The 20,060-nt window shown below is 40.1% G+C and overlaps 1 protein-coding gene across 4 annotated transcripts in view; it reads right to left on the bottom strand.

The window, feature by feature from the left end:
- Positions 1-7,125: 7,125 nt before the first annotated feature.
- RSPH10B (radial spoke head 10 homolog B) overlaps positions 7,126-20,060 on the bottom strand; it is an 804,204-nt gene continuing 791,269 nt past the window's right edge. For all 4 annotated transcript variants that reach the window (XM_075179663.1, XM_075179662.1, XM_075179665.1 and 1 more), the window contains exons 16-19: positions 17,628-17,795; positions 17,287-17,380; positions 8,937-9,117; positions 7,126-8,816 (exon numbers count right to left, since the gene is read on the bottom strand). In XM_075179663.1, coding sequence (XP_075035764.1) covers positions 8,603-8,816; positions 8,937-9,117; positions 17,287-17,380; positions 17,628-17,795 — 657 coding nt within the window. In that variant the 3' untranslated portion in view covers positions 7,126-8,602. The remainder of the gene's footprint in view (positions 8,817-8,936; positions 9,118-17,286; positions 17,381-17,627; positions 17,796-20,060) is intronic.

Genomic DNA, 20,060 nt, shown 5'->3' with positions numbered 1-20,060 from the left:
AGGAACAATACAAGAAAAACTTTGAATGAAGGCAACATGTAGGAGTACCCGAGATATCGGAAAGACCTCAATGTAACAGTACAAAATACTACAACAGATACTATGGGGAGATTAATAAATGGTATCCGGGTCTTAAATAGGAACGGAATGAATCACTATTAACTGTCTCACAAGTTCAGTAGAACAAACACCGTACAACAAAGGGGGGGAGAGGGGATGGGGTAGAGGGTATTGTGTATAAGAGGTCCAGTCTCTAAAACCTCCATGGGAGATGTAAGAGCACAAGAACCTGGACACTTAACAGAATGTAATACAGCACCAATTTGACAAGTAACCAACATCGCTTTCACCAGTTAGGGACCCTTAACATTACGAATGCTGTCTGTCTGTGATCTCCAACTTCTATTTGATGGCTACACTTGAGAAATACATTGTTACACACAATACAGTAACACTGAACACCCAGGTTTGCAGCTCCCTTTTTAGTGAATGCAATCTGATTGTGACAGAATGGACTTTGCCACCCTTTACATGTGTATCTTGGGGTTCCTCTTACTGTCAATAGTCTGCTGTTACAGACCACTCTTCATCATCATCATCATCATAACCATTTATTTATATAGCGCCACTAATTCCGCAGCGCTGTACAGAGAACTCACTCGCATCAGTCCCTGCCCCATTGGAGCTTATAGTCTAAATTCCCTAACACACACACAGATTAGGGTCAATTTGTTAGCAGCCAATTAACCTACCAGTATGTTTTTGGAGTGTGGGAGGAAACCGGAGCACCCGGAGGAAACCCATGCAAACACGGGGAGAACATACAAACTCCTTACAGATAAGGCCATGGTCGGGAATTGAACTCATGACCCCAGTGCTGTAAGGCAGATGTGCTAACCACTGAGCCACCGTGCTATTACTTGGCCCCCAGTCACCGACTGTTAACTATGCACCACCGTGGTGCCTCCAGTTGGAGAGTGGCTGCCACAAACAGTCTTCACTGGTACCTGGAGCCGTCTGCTTCTGGGTGGAGCATATAGCTGCTATAGCACCTTTTTGCTGGCGACTGTACTTATTTTGGATCGGGACTGCTGGTTGAGTGGAGCTGCAGGCTGAGTGTTGACGTGGAATGCAGTGTTCGATACAGGACAGCCGGGGCATGAATGAGCGTGTTCGCTCTTGTATGCAGGAATGGAGCAGCATCTCTAGGGATAGTGATGTTTATTGTTCAAAGATTACACAAAACAGCCACTTTATGGTAGTGGATGGTACACACACTTTACATCAGACATGTCTACAATCTATGTACAGTTTGGCAGGAAGTAATCCAGTCCCAGCCCAAGTTGATTGACTTATTGTGGCTCCTCTTCACACTGACTCCATTATGGAGCAACTGTAAAAATTGTCAGGTTTGTACACGAAGGATGAGTGAGATCCTGCTGTCTCAGCTGGTATTTGCTAGACTCCACCAGAGGTGCGGATTCTAACAGAGTGGAAGGTATTTGCCAGGGATCCCCGCAAGGAGATTTGGGCTTCAGCGGCTTCCACCCTGCAGGTCGCGGCCCTCTAGGGAAATTCCCAGTGAGACAGATTAGCGAGGTGGCTTTAAGAGGCAACTTGACACCGAGTAGTAAACCCAGTGAAGAGCAGCTACAAGAGTCCTTAGTAGAACAACAGAGAGGAGGAGATGATGAGCCCAAACGGGTTAATCCACAATGAGGTGGCTAGGCAGAGATATACAGTAGATGATGAACCACAGCTATTACTACTTGGAGGGTGGACGGATCAGCGAGGTCAATGGTACATGTAGAATGGATAGCAGACGATGATCACAGTAATTACCACTAAAGAGTGGAACATGTAGGCAGAGCTTAATGGAGTACAGGGTATGCAGCAGACAGTGAACCACAGCTATTGCCACTTGGAGGTGGAACGGATCAGTGGATGTCAGCGGTGCATGCAGAGAAGATAGCGGGCGTTGATACAACGGAGAGCGGGAAACTGATACAGGTCAGGTGTAGACTCGAAGAACCAGCAGTGAAAAGGTGAGGGGAGGAGCCTTATAAAGGAGTACTGACCAATGGCTAGACAGGCCATAACACAGGTGAAGCCTAGCACAAGTGCAGACTGCTGCTGACAGCCTCCACAATGAGGAGAATTAAGGTGAGGGTAGGTGTGCTGAGGCTCGGGTGGAGATACCCAGAGGTCGGTGTGACAAAAATGCATTTTATATACATTAGACGTTTATAACATCCTAATGTATTTTATGTATGAAAATAAAAACTTTTTACTTTAAAAAAAATTAATTATGACTATATTAACAGGTGATATTAATTTAATTTTTTTTTTTTTTTCTCTTTTCGGAGTTTATATTCCACATATGTACTGGACGTATCCTGCAGTGTATTGTCTGTTAGAGCAGAGGGCACCTAGACCTGTATTCAACAGACGTATCTTTACATCTGCTCCTAGTTGAATAAGGACGTGCGTATGTCCAATTTATGTGCGTTTTTTGTTGTTGTTTTTTTTAAAAAACGCGATTTACTTTTGTTTTGGGCGCCTTAATGAATCAGGCCCTTAATCTTTAAATCACCTGCCCAGAATAATTTCATGTCTAGGGCCTCCTCCAAGCCAAATATGGCTTCAGGGGAATAGTACTCAGACTTCTGTGCAGCCAGAGTGCTTTTGGGCTCAGTCTTGGTGCTTTGATCCCTGGGACCCCCTAGGATTCATTACAATCCTGCAGGCTCCTGCTCTCTGGTCCCCACCTGGGGAATTAGTGTTCAGCAATGATGCTGTAGGCCAAGTACAGGCCATGTTTCCAGGAGTTCCATAAGTATAAAGTAATCTCTGAGTAAGTATTCTCGTTCTCACATGGGGAAATACTCAAAGCATTGATTTGTTGCAGGTGCTTGTAGTGGTGGAAATTCTGGTTAATTCACTCTGTTCCAGTTTACCACTCCACATTGTAGAATATAGGATAAGCAGTGGGCACCTTTACAAGACTATTCTTAACTTGTTCAGGCAATTATGGGGATGGTCTCATAGACTTCAAGATTCTAGCTGTCATTTTGTAGTATGTACTAAATAAATAACTAGAATCTGATTGGTTGCTATAGACAAGACCTCCACCTTTTTCAAATCCGCAGATTAGTAAATATACCCCCCAAGAGTCTTTTTCTTATGATTCCCCCACTAAATCACCACACACACACACACACACACACACACACACACACACACATAATGATTTTCTTGTAGGGACTTTGGTTATACAAAACAGCATATTGCAAGGCCTCATAGGTAAATGATATAGTATTACATAAGCAGCAGAAGACAGTGTATACAGTAGACTTGTGTACATTCAAGTAAAGGTGATCAGGACTGTGTAGCTCTATTGCCATCTAGTGGAGAGGACTTAGCTTGCAAAGACTAGGGGGTAAATGTATCAAGCTGAGAGTCTTCTGGCGGGTTTGAAAAACCAATCAGATTCGAGCTATCATTTATTTAGTACATTCTACAAAATGATAGCTAGAATCTGATTGGTTGCTATAGACAACATCTCCACTTTTCAAACCCGCCGGAAAACTCAGCTTGATACATTTACCCCTAGGAAGGGCTAGTTGTCAGTGTAACACAAAAGAAGGTCAATTTGGTTTTACTAGCTTTGTAAATCAAGCTGTAATTTACTAACAAAACTTTGATTTTAGCATAATTTCGTTAAATCTACCTTTAGTACACTATAGCCATTAAAGTCAGGTATTCTGTGTGTGCAGTATATAACAAGCTATACATTTTTTTTAAACTTGAGATATAAACTTACAAATGTAAAATTATCTTCAATCAATGAATGTATTAATAGTTTAAAAAGAAATATATTATTTCATGATATAATGAGAGAAACCATAATTTCACACACTACATGCTTCCGCTAGTAACATGATCACCATCAATAGTAAACTTAGTGGATACATGTCTCTGATTTTCGTCTTATGCCTGTAGTCTATTTAAGGGACAGGTATTTTATAGGGCCATTAAGATGAAATGACAAGTTGATACAGTATATCAGGATATATAGTCCGTGACAAAACTTGATTACAATACCAGGATTTATAAAACTGAATCTAAATAACAAGAAAAACTATTCTAATTGGTTCTAAATGTATTGATTTTCTCCAATCTTGACGCTGTAGTACAAAAATGGGGGAGAGGACGAGTCATGGGTCATTATTTGTTGGACAGAAGGAGTTCTTGCAAAATTTTAAAATTGCATCAACATTTCATATTGTGACGTGGGTATCACACTGGCATATGATGAATTGGATGTAATTCTCGGTGATGCCCATATTAAAGCTGTTATATATTTATCAGTTGTACGATTTCCTACAAATGCTGGTTGGTGATAAACAGCTGATAATGGTCTTATTGCATAAATTTTATATCAGATTGTACCTTGAACACAGAAATATTTTGCATTTAAAGCGTAAAGAATGACCATGCATGATTGTGCCCACTGGGCATACTGAACGGTACTGATGGAACTTTAAGCCTGTCTGCTGTGCCCCTTGTGCCTTTAGCAGACGTAAAACTCTGCTCCCCTCTCCTGGAGGTATATTTACTAAACTGTGGGTTTGAAAATGTGGAGATGTTGCCTATAGTGACCAATCAGATTCTAGTTATTTATTTAGTACATTCTATAAAATTAAACTTAGGATCTGATTGGTTGCTATAGGCAACATCTCCACTTTTCAAACCACAGTTTAGTAAATACACCCCCTGGTGTTTGATAAGGTTTCTCATAATCTAAACTGGTAGTTAAGTTGCCGCTGCATTCAACAGGTTCAAATTCAGAGCCTGAACTTTCCCTACCGCTTTTCTGATCGGGGGCAGGGGGGGAGCAAGGGTTGCTGGGAGACGGATGGAGAAAAGAACAAATCTATTATTTTTTTTATGTCTATACTTTTTTATTATCAAAGCTATAAAGTTGCCGGCTCCTCATTCTCACACACAGATGAAACGGTTCTAGCAAAAAGTTTCCAAATAAACATTGACTGTGATCGCTGTAAAATGCGTTGTGTGCGATATGTAGCAACAAACACCCCTCCTCGGAACCGGTTTGTCCAGTAGAGAGCATTTATTCCATGTGATATGTAGGCATCCATGGAACATGCTGAAGCACACTCTCTCCACACTGAAGATGTTTGAAGGTGAACTCCATTATTTTTGCTTACTATGTTGTGCACAAGACATTGTGGAGCAATAAATACATAATCACGGGACCTGGTGACAGGTCATTATTTCAGCTTCATATACAGTATAGATAATACACTGATTTATCTATTTGGTGATATACATGTGGCAACTTCATTTTCACGCTGTAGTATTTCCAGATGGTCACAAATAAAGCTGACACGTCTCTTAGACTAGAGTACAACAGTAAGTATCCTGCTTGTGACACTTTTAGAATATGAGCCTCCTGCCCTAGTAAATGGTGATAATGTGTAAAATAACTCAGCAGTGCACTTTGTGTCAGTTCTTGCTGGTCAGAAACTGTTCCAGGACAGCTGCAGCTCTTAATTTGGCTGCTGTTCCCCGAGTGATGTTCCAAGTACTATGGTGAAAGTGTTTCTATGTTCAGAGACCTCTGGCCTGTCTTCTTTTCACAGGTTGTTTGTCTCAATTATTATCTGGTCTCCCACTGATTTCATAGCCTCACTTTGTTTCCAAGATATCTAAAATTGAAAAGTAAACAGACACACAGGGCATGAGCTCTTGAGTATCTCTGCCCTCAGGATTCTGCTAGGAGCATTCAGACGGCATAACGTTCCTCCTGCGCCGGGTACATTTATACTGTGTTCCTAGAGGTGAAGATGCACAAAGTGCCCTGTGTTACTAGCCTTGAAGTGTACTTGTCCCCTGGTCACAGTACAGGCCGATAATATTAATACAGTCAAGTCCATAAATATTTGGACATCGACACAATTCTCATATTTTGGGCTCTATACACCACCACAATGGATTTGAAATGAAACAAACAAAATGTGCTTTAACTGCAGACTTTCAGCTTTAATTTGAGGGAATTTACATCCAAATCAGGTGAACGGTGTAGGAATTACAACGGTTTCTATATGTGCCTCCCACTTTTTAAGGGACCAAAAGTAATGAGACAATTGACTCAAAAGCAATTTCATGGACATGTGTGGGCTATTCCCTCGTTATTTCATCATCAGTTAAGCAGGTAAAAGGTCTGGAGTTGATTCTAGGTGTGACATTTGCATTTGGAATCTGTTGCTGTCAACTCTCAATATGAGATCCAAAGAGCTGTCACTATCAGTGAAGCAAACCATCATTAGGCTGAAAAATCAAAACAAACCCATCAGAGGCCCCTATATGACTAAAGGTATTTACCAAGCAAAGCCCTGAGATTCGGAGCTGCTGGGCCCTATTCTAATTTACGTGCCAGGAACGTTAAAAAATGTTTATTAAAGTGAACTTGTCACAACACCCTAAACAAATATATGAAGTGACCGTACATAAACAAAAATGATTGAATAAGATTTAGGTAAGGAAACGTGTCGGTGTAAAAGCCACAGAGAGAGAATGTCTGTCGCTATACTTCGGGAACTCGGGACAAACGTGCTGACTGAGAAGTGCTTGATTTGGCCGAATTCAAATGGAAGTCACAAATTTATGGTGGACATAATATTGAAATCATTATGGACTCTAAAGCTGGGCACACACTGCATACAATTACTTCAGATGCGACTTCTGTAACGATTTTACCAACGATTTAAAGCTCCAATGAGCATGCAGATGTGTACACACCTACACCATTTACCTTCAGATCTGTGCTCTTCATCTCTCATAACCATCTGCCGAAGATCGTGACTCTGCAGACTCTATAGAGATCTGCCTACACTGCTGGTCGTGAGGGTGTACACACATCCACATTTGCCCAACATCGTTCCATCTTTGATCATGATTTTTAGGAAGTTTATAAAACCAAATTAACAGATGTGATGCGTTTTGCTACAATAAAACATGATGGTGGAAGCCTACATACTAATGCAGTATCTGACCAAAAGGTTGTTTATCATGTGATTTGCATGATAACTGCACTCATTTTGTGTAGTGTGTACACAGCTTAACACAATAATATTAGTGTACAATTTCTCTGTTGTTCCTAATGAGGGGTGATTGGGATTGACATTTTGTGTTATAGAGACCTGCTATTGTGCACTGCCTAAGTATTTATAGTGTGGTCAGCTGTAAGTATGGACAGTAAAGAGTTGTGTTTATTATCTATGGTGTATTTTGTGAAACAACTTTTGATGATATTTTTAGTATTTAATTGACTATTTAAAGAAAGCCAATAAAATCTGAGATCACACAAATTAGCGCTGTTTATTGGGTTTTTTTTTGTGGGAGTTGACAATCTCTTTGTCTGTGTTTGTTGCAAAAATGTACGATTTATTTTATATCTTATGTCATACAGGACTGCGTGGAGATGCAGCGGTTGGAGCCATTGCTGGGCAAGTATTGAAGGATAGAGACCTTTGTTCTCTTCTTCTGGGATTCTAGGTCAATGCTGGAAGTACGGTCCAACAGCATCTAATCTGCAGCCTCAGGCAAAGGGGGTTGGTGAAGGCAGTACAAGTGATGTATATGGCAAAACTGCCCATACATAGACAGATGAATTACTATGCTCAGGTCCCCCAACAGATCATGATCATCAATGGCATGAATTTTCTGACAGTCCTGATCGATCTCAGATGTTGATTGGGATTACCGTTGCTTTAGGCCCACAAATGCAGCATGTATGAGCAGCTTCATTTTGGAATAAGTAGCTCAAATTAATTTTAGATTTTATATGATTTAAACGAGGGATGTGTGAAGTCTCAGCCTTGCATAACAGAAATATTTAAAGCCTTCTCCCCTGTTGAGTTTTCCCATCTGTTGTAGCAAAACTCCCGTTAGGACAAAGCTTCTCCTGAATTGCAGGACACTGTTGTAAAAGAAATTTCTTAGGCTTTCCTGGTTATGTTATGGTGATTTTCCTCAGGACCTCAGGTAATATTAGAGTCTCCCTGGTGTCATGTTCTGTGCTTCTCAGTCCTGAGCAAATCTGTGTCATTTTTAGTACTTCACGCAGGCCATAAAAGTGAAAACCTAATGTATTGTGGGGATTTCAGAGGAGTAAAACCGTCTTTTTCTCATGAAAAAGACATAGGATATCACACAGCAAAAAAATGGTTGTATGCAGGTAGTAGTTTTTCTCATTTATAGAATTTTGGAAATAGCACTATTGCTTGAGGACTTGAGAAATTAAACAAAAGACATCCAAAACATCATCATTATCATCAAACAAAACAACGCCAACATTTGCTCTGTATCATATTTAACATGCGATAGCGTTCAAACTGGTCTATCACAGATACAATAATATAAAATTACTGCTAAACAGTTCCAGTGGCTACTTAATAGCCAGGATGTATTTCTACAGGACGTGTGTCTAACTCACAATGTTGAAATATGCCAGACTGATTTCTAAAATTAAAAGGTACTTAAATAATGTACTATAAACTATTTGTATTACATAATCTTATCTTTTCTTCTTTTTGCCTGTTGCTGGAGGCGTTTTGGTGCTTGCTGTTGACGGGGGGATGGAGGGTTCAGGTTTGGGTGTGGCAGGTTGCTGCTCACTTTTGGTATCATCAGCTAGGTCTTTAGATATCTGCACAGCCTCCAGTATGGCTTTTTCTGATTCTATCTGTGCAATCTTCTTGGCTTCCTCTTCTGCCTTTAGAACTTTCAGCCTAAATATGGTGGGTTGACATAAAGTTTCTTAATCTAGTGTCTGGCAATAAGGCAACCTACGACATGTAAAGCAGCCATTTTGACATGTAAATCGGCCATTTTGAGTGTGAAGGTGTTACCTTGATTCCTCCTGCTCCCTGATCTGCTGTAACCGGGCCTGCTCAGCCTGTCGCATCCTGTTTTGCGGTATTTCAGCCTTCAGCTGTTCTACTTTTTCGTAGGCCGGGAAAAATATTTTCTTGAAAAATATATTGATTTGATGGAACCATTTGTCTGTTGTGACTTCCTGCTGTACTTTCTCTGCAACCAACACAGCAATATATAGTATTGTAGAGGTAACTTTCAGTCATCGTATCTAAAAGTGGCATTATTCATAGAAATGGTCAATAAACTGTTAAATATGAAAAAGAAAATACCAAAGGATCAATTCCATTGAGTCAGGATATCTGCGTTTGTCAGTGGCTTTCTATGTAACTTCCTGTACAACTCTAAGCCTATCGGGCCTGATTCACTGAGGAAAGTAAGGCAAAAAAATTAGTACGTTTTCTCCTGGACAAAACCATGTTACAATGCAAAGGTGCAAATTAGTTTATTTATTAATTTGCACAAAAGATAAATACTGTCTGTTTTTTCATGTGGCAAACAAATACTTGAAAGTTTAATTTTACACTGAAATTTTAAGATGATCTAGGACATGCTCTACCCAAACTATAAATCTGCCACCACATTTTCAATTTACCTCCTCCTCCAATGCAACATGGTTTTGCCAAGGTTCAAAGTTACTCATTTTTTTCACCTAAATTTCCTTAATAAATCAGGCCCATCATGTTTAATGCTATCCAGACTGAGGTGTATGTCTAACCTATGTGCAGGCTCTGACTGCCCAGGTAAATTACCAGATTAACCAGTAGAGGGCCCCAATTCTAAGTGGCCCTCACCGACATACGCTACAGAAGAAAAACATTAGAAAATATATTTTTCTCTTCAGTGTACAAAACGCCCATATCTCCCAACTGCGTGTATATTATATTGATTTTGACTGTCCTCACAAACCATATTTCCTACTGATCGTCTCATGTCTTAGGGCTAGATTTACTAAGCTGCGGGTTTGAAAAAGTGGAGATGTTGCCTATAGCAACCAATCAGATTCTAGCTGTCATTTTGTAGAAGGTACTAAATAAATGAAAGCTAGAATCTTATTGGTTGCTATAGGCAACATCCCCAGTTTTTCAAACCCGCAGCTTAGTAAATCTAGCCCTTAGTCCTTTGCTATATATAGAATTTACTTTCTATGAAATGCAATGGATGGTTTTAACTACAAGATGCAGAGCTGGTTACTACAAAGTATTTGACTCCAATAAAATAAAAACGCCATTAAAATTAAAGGGCATGTAAACAAAAACATGTAAATATTAACATGTTCACTATTTAGAAACTTTTTCACATTTATATCTATTTATAAAATCCTTATTTTTTCACTATTTAGTAAATAAAACCTATTAAAGAAAACCACCAACCAATAAACTTTTTAGATTCATAACTATCCAATTGATAATGATTGATTTTAATGTTTCTGCTGCTTTATAGGTGAAATACAGACAAATGGGATTGTTTTTCCTATCCTGTACTTGTAGATATTGTTTCTTTGGTGTAAAGCAACCCCTGGCACGCACACCAGACAAGTCACACAGCGCAGTCTCACCTGGCGCGCTGCCCGGGGCTGCTTGTACATTGATGATGGCCGAAATTAATCTGCACATGTGCAGCAGATCTTCCTGGTCTCGTTGCGGAAATGAAGACGCGTGTGTTGATGGGGTGAGACGCACACCTGCTGCCTTCATGTATGTGAAAGTGAACTGGGGACAGTACTATGTGGTTGAATGTGGACTGGGGACAATACTATGTGGCTGAATGTGAACTGGGGACAGTACTATGTGGTTGAATGTGAACTGGGGACAGTACTATGTGGCTGAATGTGAACTGGGGACAGTACTATGTGGTTGAATGTGAACTGGGGGCAGTACTATGCGGCTGAATGTGAACTGGGGCCAATACTATGTGGTTGAATGTGAACTGGGGCCAATACTATGTGGTTGAATGTGAACTGGGCCAATACTATGTGGTTGAATGTGAACTGGGGCCAATACTATGTGGTTGAATGTGAACTGGGGACAGTACTATGTGGTTGAATGTGAACTGGGGACAGTACTATGCGGCTGAATGTGAACTGGGGACAGTACTATGTGGTTCAATGTGGACTGGGGACAGTACTATGTGGCTGAATGTGAACTGGGGGCACTACTATGTGGCTGAATGTGAACTGGGGCCAATACTATGTGGTTCAATGTGGACTGGGGCCAATACTACGTGTCTAAATGTGAACTGGGGACAATACTATGTGGCTGAATGTGAACTGGGGACAGAACTATGTGGCTGAATGTGAACTGGGGACAGTACTATGTGGCTGAATGTGAACTGGGGCCAATACTTTAATGAGAATATATATATATATATAAATGACACACATATACATATATGTACCACTGTCACCCCTGGGCTTCAGTAGATTTTACCCGGCACACTGATTGAAAAATGTTGCTGACCCCTGGTGTGAAGTGTTTGAAACACGGTGGTGGTGCTAGAGGAATCCATAATAAACACTGTGTGACATTTATGAGTGAAGGTAAATGGGTCTGAGGTTTCCTTCTATTGCCTGTACTATAAAAAAAAATAACAGCTAGAATCTGGTTGCTACTGGTTACAGCACCTTTTCTATACCATTACCAATTTTTATATATAACATTTCATTGCACAAGTGTTCTACACATACAATGCACTGATGTACTGATGTTTATTTCCATTTCTTATTTTCTTCTTTAATAGAAAAAGCATTGTTAAGAAAAGTTTTGTTCCTAATTAATTAATTATAGATACACTATTTTATATTTACTTTAAATTATGACCATTAGCCCACGTTAGGCCAGTGACACACGCGGCTTTGAGCGGGCAGCACCCATAGAGCTTCTCAATCTGGTGTTCCAGGAACTTGGTGCTTAAAGTGCCTTCTATGTGCAGGCAAACAGGGTGTGTAACCATCAATGTAAACTATGTGTCCATGACCTTATTATAGTTCACCCATTGACCTAATTAGAACAGATGAAGCACTTTCCTATTTCACTGTCAATGGAAATACTGGTGAGGTTATAATGCCATCTAGTGATTACAGTGGATAATGTTAAATGACTGTACAGTTCTTTTAAAATATATATATATATATAGAATGTACTATAACGTCTAAATTTTTCAGTCTTAGAAAAATGACTAGAGACACTGAAGACAACATTGAAGCACACATTGATAGACGTGCCTGTGTGATGCATTGATTGCTATTCAACGGGAAGGCTAAATTTTCATGAAAATATTGGTTCAACCTGGAAAATTGATTTCTTCACTATAGTAGTTTAAAAACATACATTTTTGGAGGATTGTTAAAGAAAAATTTTTAAATCACTTTATTTATGCAATTTTCATATATTTTTGCCAGAAGAAAAAGCGGTACAACAAATATATGTAATATGTATAGTACAGGGGTTACAAAAACACAGACACAGAACAGATTTACATGCGAACAACAAAACCCAAGATGAGCTAGTGTCACATAAAACAAGTAAACGTGTGTTTGGTAGGAGCATTAATAATTTACTGCTTTAGGAAGGGTGGATGTGGGAGGGTGAAAGGGGAGCGGGGGGGTATCAATGGAATGAATGTGTATTTAGGAAGCATCAGGTAGGGAGGCTATGTGGTACGTGTATCATGGGTCCCAGATTTTATGAAAAGACGCTACTTTTTGTTTTGGGAGCTGGTGATGTCTTCCATTTCAGAGACAAACCAGATCCGATTTACGATCTCTTGACGGGAATAAGGGCTACGTTTTGTTCAGTTGCGGGCTATTTGATATTTGGCAGCACAGGAGATATGTAAAATAAGTTTGTCAATGGATTTATTGAGATAGGGGATGGGAGCGCATAAGAGGAGACTGGCGATTGTCAAACTGAGGGTAAGCCCTGTGACATCTGCTACAAGAGACCGGACATCATTCCAAAAGGAAGCCATAGCAGGGCAAGGCCGCCAAACATGCTTGAAGTCTGCGCGTGAGCCACATTCCCTCCAACAAAGATTGGAAGTGACTGGAAAAATGGCGTGTAAACAAATGGGAACCAAATACCACCTGGTAAGCAACTTATAGGAGTTCTCCTTAATGGTGACACTGACGGAGCACTTGGAGACTCAGGCGTGGATGGATTACCATACTTTCTCCCCAAGGAGGGGTAGCCAGGTCAGCATCCACAGCCTCTACGTGGCTGGTAAGCTGAGGATTCTGCGGGGCAAGGACAGTGTGGTAGAGGAGAGAGATAGCCCCCTCACAGTCAGCTTTATATGTACATATGCACTCAAATTGGGAAAGATGTTGGGGAAGTGGAGGCACTGGTAGAATTTTGTGTTGGGGATGTGGTGTCTCTCGTGGATGTCGGAGAAAGGCTGTGTATACAAAAGAACAGAGTATGCCGAGACAGATCTGTGGGTTGTAATGAGCCAGAGAAAAACTCCAGAGAACTGGCATGAACTAGTTTGTTTTCCAAGTTAACCCAATGTTTAGTATGTGGGGCAATGTACAAGGACAACATTTGGCTCAGTTGGGTGGCCTGGTAGTATCTGCGAAACAAGGGTAAGCCGAGGCCACTGGACACCAAGGCCCTAGCAAGCATGTGTAAAAGCACCCAGGCTGATTCACATGCGAGGTATATGAATCAACATGGATTGGTTAAAGGGGCAGTGGGCTTGATTACCACCTGCTAGCCTATGTGTAAGAACTGCATAAAACGGGCAGCACAGCTACCTCACAGTGATGTATAACAGCTTTTTTAAGTGCTACATTTGAGCAATAAGCACCATTCTTCAAAGCACCATTTAAACTGGAACAAGAAGGAGTACGTTAATCAAATTATTTATTTCATATTAAAAGTAATTTAACTTGAGTGGCTGTGAGACTCTGCTCTTCCAAGTGGCTCCTAAGACTCCTCCCCTTGAGCTGTAGTGGCAGCATGCTCCATCTGATGTGGTCAGGTGACGCTCCTGGGATCGGGAGGATGACAGGCAAGGCTGCATGATCGATCATCCTCATGATTCCAGCATCACCTCCCTGTGTACATCAGATGAAGAGCCAGCACTCTACCGTCAATAAAAGACTAAATAGATAGATATGCTGCTCTGCAGAAGTATTGCTTAACCACTAATATGTAGACACAGTACTGCATTCTAATCACAATTCTTGTTACATATTAAAATCAATGAATATTTATTCTAAAAAATATCCCACAAAAAAACATATACAAATATATTATGGCAGTAAAGCATAGTATTCTAAAATCTTAATATGGGCTTGACCAAAACTCGGCAATGATTGCAATATTATACTAGGTCTTTTCAAATCTGTACTGATTTTAATAAGTGGAAAGAGCCACATTCTTAAATTTCTGACATAATTCAAATGATAGGTATTTGCAATGACAATAATTGAAAGCTTTAATAGCAAGAATTTTGATAAGACTATGGGGTATATTTACTAAACTGCGGGTTTGAAAAAGTGGAGATGTTACCTATAGCAACCAAACAGATTCTAGCTGTCATTTTGTAGAATGCACTAAATAAATGAAAGCTAGAATCTGATTGGTTGCTATAGGCAACATCTCCACTTTTCCAAACCCGCAATTTAGTAAAGCCCTATGACTCTATTTACTACTTTTTCACACTGTAGAATCCTGCTGAAACGATCCGGCAATGGTGTAATTACATTGAACACTGTTTGCCCACGTAGGCTTCTCAAGCACAGAGGTTAATCACTTCTAATTTCACAGGGAAGGGGCGATGAGGATGATTTCACATACAAATGAATAATTTGTACATTTAGTGATTATATATATAAATGATAGGTAATCCTATGTTATCATCATTATTTTTAACATGACTGTAAAAATGGTCTTATTGCTTTTATGAGTTAATACTACAGTAGTGTGTTGTTAGTTCCAACTCTCTAGATGGATAAGATGCATCAAACTTAAACATGATTGATTCTGCCATAGTATGAGTCTAGAAATATATCCAAGTATAGACTATTGATAGCAGATAAAGGCCAATTGGTCTGTAATAATTAATCTTAGAACATATATGTGCTTATCCCAAGTATGTTGCAATTCATTTACTGTAAGATTACTACTGTTTAATCTTCAATATAGAAGTACAAGCACCAAGTGGGTCACTAGACATTAAAGTAGGCATGTAGGTTAATCAGACTACCCTGCTCCCGTTCAGTATTACTCCCACCTATAAAGTTAAAATGTATTCTAAAAGCAGAACACATGTCAGGAATTACAGCATAGTGCAAGACTGGGGTTGCGGTCTATGTCAAGCAGAACATCCACACTCTACCACTGCTCCACTATACTTTCTGTAAAATAACGGATGAAAACCAGTAGAAGGAGTCAGCGTCTTCCATGTCTCACACCCACGCTGAGGCCAGTGAAAGTGAGATGAGTGCCATGGAACTAGAGTTAGACAGAAGAATAGTCAGGAAAGATACATGTCAGGGCGAGTGGCAAAGCAGGTCGAGCAGACAGGTTACAGGTCAAGGCAAGTAGTAAAGGTCCACAGTTGAATTAACAAAGTCCATGTCAAATACTAGGACACTGTACTGGGTAGGAAAGTAAGCAGGTCAAGGGGTCATAATCAAGCAAAACAAGATACCAGGGAGCCATGTAACTGTGATCGCCAAACACAGATAAACTGAACAGGCATCCTTCCAAAAGTATCCAATGCCAATAAACAAACTGCGTCCAGATAAGTACCATGCTCATCATCTTACACACTTGGACATATGTGCCAAAGTGTACACAAGCAATTAGGCCAATGACTGAATGTGTGTAGAATCTAGTGAACACAGCAGACACATGCATGGAATAATACTGCCATCTTCTTGTGGGTGCCACCTGCAATAATATAGATCCCCTCCCTACCAATCTTGTTACATCTCAGTACGTGAAGTGTCAGATTACTATGAAAATATTAGTATTCTGAATTAAGATCTTCAGTGGCAAAAACTAGTGTACTGGGAAATCAGGAGCTAAGGAGCCATCACTGTATAAAACATCTGGAATATAATTTTCAAACTTCATCTTTAACTTGTAAATTACGGATCTTCTTTGGAAACTAATTATACCCAGTGCTCGAACTGGAAATTTAGAAGTGGTGATATGGAAATTATAAGTGAATGGAATTTGATCATTTGATTTTTTTTAAACCTTTGCCCCTGCACCATCTTCTCCCTTGTAACTCTTACCTATCCTCCTGCACCATCTTTTCCCATCCCTCTTATCTATCCTCCTGCACCATCTTCCCCTGTACCTCTCACCTATCCTCCTGCACCATCTTCCCCTGTACCTCTCACCTATCCTCCTGCACCATCTTCCCCTGTATCTCTCACCTATCCTCCTGCAGAATCTTCTCCTGTTCCTCTTACCTATCCTCCTGCACCATCTCCTCCACTGTCGCTCTTACCTATCCTCCTGCACTATCTCCTCCACTGTCACTCTTACCTATCCTCCTGCACCATCTTCTCCACTGTCCCTCTTATCTATCCTCCCGCACCATCTTCTCCACTGTCACTCTTATCTATCCTCCTACACCATCTTCTCCACTGTCCCTCTTATCTATCCTCCTGCACCATCTTCTCCACTGTCCCTCTTATCTATCCTCCTGCACCATCTTCTCTTCTGTTCCTCTCACCTATCTTCCTGCACCATTTTCTCTTCTGTTCCTCTCACCTATCCTCCTGCACCATCTTCTCTCCTGGTCCTCTGACCTATCCTCCTGCACCATCTTCTCCCTTGTTTATCTCACCTATCCTCCTGCATCATCTCTCCTCTTCCTCTCACCTATCCAACTGCACCATCTTCTACCCTGTTTCTCTCACCTATCCTCCTGCATCATCTTCACTCCTGTTCCTCTCACTTATCCTCCTGCACCATCTTCTCCCCTGTTCTTTCTTCGTTTTTACTTATTTTCCTTTTTTGCTTCCCCACTGTTCTCCCTTACGACATTCCCACTCACAGTAGCTTATCTGCTGCTCTCCCTTTTCTCCATTCACCACCTATAGTCCCCATATAATTGTGAGTCACAGACATAAAATGAAAGCAGTGGCAGAAGTGGTAGCATGGTATACCGGTGCACTTCTACAACTGATTATAGCAGTATATAGATAACGCTAACATCTTAGTACTGTGATCTGTATGAAAGCACATGGTTAAACATTTCTGTGACATGTGAGATCCTTAAATTGTACAGTGGAGAAGATGAATGTAGAACATCTGGTGCTCACTTTCTCTATATACTCATGAATGCTGACACTTTACTCACTTGTGGAATGGAATGGGACAGGCGGGCTGCAATTTCCATTTGCCTTCAAAGAATTTATCAGGTCCTTCTCTTCTGTCTCATAATCAGACTTGTGCTACAAGTAAACAAAAAGAAAAGAAAAATATCTCCATATAGCTCAGCTGCTATTGTGAACAAGAATCCAAAAGAAAGGAGGACACTATATAATGTACATATTCCTTGTCATATATATGTAATCTGTATACGAGCAAAGACAGTTACGTGCCTTATGAGAAATAGCAATAAAAATAGAGCAGCCTGGATGGGATTACACAAGCAATGCGTGAACATGCTGCACAGAATGCACATTGAATTGTTCTAACCGGGTGGGAAGGATCTGGCCGGGGTTCAGCAGGATCTGCTGGGGAGTTTGTGACTGGTTGGTCACTCTGCTCTCCTTGAAGTTCATTGGCTATCTCGTTTAATAGCTCATCTGTAACATACTCGGTGGCACAGCCAAAGAGTGCCTCAAAGAACTCAAGAAATGTGATCTGGGGAAAAATAAGAAATTAAGGTTAGGAGAATTAAATGGTAAAAAAGTTGTTAGATCTGGAGAAATGGATAAGTATCATAAACATTTCCAAATAAGCTGTGTGAAAAATGTTCCTACAAACTAGAGTCAAACAATATCTGTGTAAGCTGGGTGTCTTTTCTGTCTATTACTCTCTGTGTGCACTCTGTCTGTCCCTACCTGCCCTTTCTGTCTACTCTGGGGGCCTGAGTCATTAAGGAGAGCAAAGCAAAAAAAGGAGTAGCTTTGCACCTGGGAAAAACCATGTTGCATTGGAGAGGAAGGTAAATTTAAAATGTGTGGACAGATTTATAGCTGGGGTAGGACATGTCCTAGATCAACTTTAAATTTCAGTGTAAAAATGTAAATCAATTTTAAATTTCAGGGTTTGTCTCTTCCACCTGTCTGTCCTTATCTGAGTTTTTTTGGTGTCACTATTACATTTCTCCCAACGTTTGTAGCTCCTGCGTACTTGCCTACTCTCCAGGAATGTCTGGCAGACTCTCAAAATATTATCGCATGCAATTTATGTTCAAACGCAAATGACACTTACAACAGCCTACGACTTGAGAGACGGAATGGGGGAGGGAAGAGGTTGACTAACATACACAATGTACAGTAAGGGCATGCCGATGGTGTTTTTCCGGTGCAGATGCAGCCGATTCAAGTCTTGGGTTTGTCATAAGTATGCTTATTTTCAGCCATATCATTTGCACTAGCTGCAGGGCAGGTTTAAGTACCTACTGATAGTGATGACTGTCACGATATAGTCTTAGTTTTGAAAACTAGACATATGCCTGCCACTAGCTAGCAAAGAACATGTGTATACAAGTAAGACAGACTACAAAAATGCCTTCTATGTACAGTATGCATTAAGAACATCTTGATTTATGAATTTAATGTAAAATATATATATATATATATATATATATATATATATATATATATATATATATATATTATATAAATGTCTAGTGGCGTGTGTTAGTCTGTCTGTGTGTGTGTGGAAAAAATAAAACCGAGCTGCAGCGCCACCTGCTGGGCAGAGTTATACACTGACCTACTAAATTCTTGTTGTGTGTGGGAAAAAAAATTCAGAAAGGGCTAAAATTTGGTATACTAAGATGTTTTTAATTTGTTAATTTAATTTGTTCATTGTTAAAAGTGTTTATAAAGATTTAAAAAAAAAAATATATATATTTCTTGAAGGAGAAGTGACAGTTGGGAGTGGTTGGTGGTTGCCGGGGGTGACAGTGGGGAGTGGTTGGTGGTTGCCGGGGGTGACAGTGGGGAGTGGTTGGTGGTTGAGGCCTGGGCTATGGCCCAAATGCATGACAAGAACCTTTTTAACACCTTAAGTAGCTTGATTTGACTAGAATGCATGAGTATCATGCACGGGTTTACTTGTGTGTATATATATATATATATATATATATATATATATATATATATATATATATATATATATATATATATAAATATATATATATATATATATAAATATATAAATATATATATATTTACAGACCATATTTTTATTAACGATTATAGTGCTGGGAATTGATCATTTATTTAATAATATCAACTTTTTGTTGTATGCATTCTGATGTAACCTTATATTGCACATACACCTGTGCGGATACTGCAGGCTGTTAGGCTGAGTGTACTTACACCCAACACATGTTGAGATTCGCTTGGATTTGAATACAGTGGTTTCCCTGCTTGATCGTTGATTGATCTTTTCCCTGTCTGCATGTGTATACTGCTTATGTGCTCTGAATGTTTCTTCTGTCTCTCTGTGCCCTGGTCTCTGTCCTGTGTGTTTTACTCTGTCTCTCTTTCTCTCTATGTAATTCCCTATATGTGTCCTAGGCATCTTCTTTCTATATAATACTATATTTATAATATCTTGGTGAGAGTGAACAGGGTGATATTCAGCAGGATCTCCTGAATGCAGGATCTGTGACTGACCTTTCACCCTGCTTTCGTTAAAGTTCATTGGCTGTCTCGTTTCATAGCTCATCTATAAGCCACTGTATATGTTAGAATGATGTTATACAATCGAGAGTTAAGCTGGCTATTTGCAACAGATAACCCATACTTGCCAACTCTCCCTGACTGTCAGGGAGACTCCCTGAAATAGGGGTGATCTCCCTCACTCCCTGAAGAGTCTGGATTCTCCCTGATGCTGAGCCAGTACAAGACGTGGTTGGCTTCACCATCTGTGGCATGATGACACAGTTCA

This window comes from Mixophyes fleayi, chromosome 7, assembly GCF_038048845.1.
Source record: "Mixophyes fleayi isolate aMixFle1 chromosome 7, aMixFle1.hap1, whole genome shotgun sequence".
In the NCBI taxonomy this organism is placed as follows: domain Eukaryota; kingdom Metazoa; phylum Chordata; class Amphibia; order Anura; family Limnodynastidae; genus Mixophyes; species Mixophyes fleayi.
Note: the sequence above shows the minus strand (reverse complement) of the source record. Positions and strands in the feature narration are given on the sequence as shown.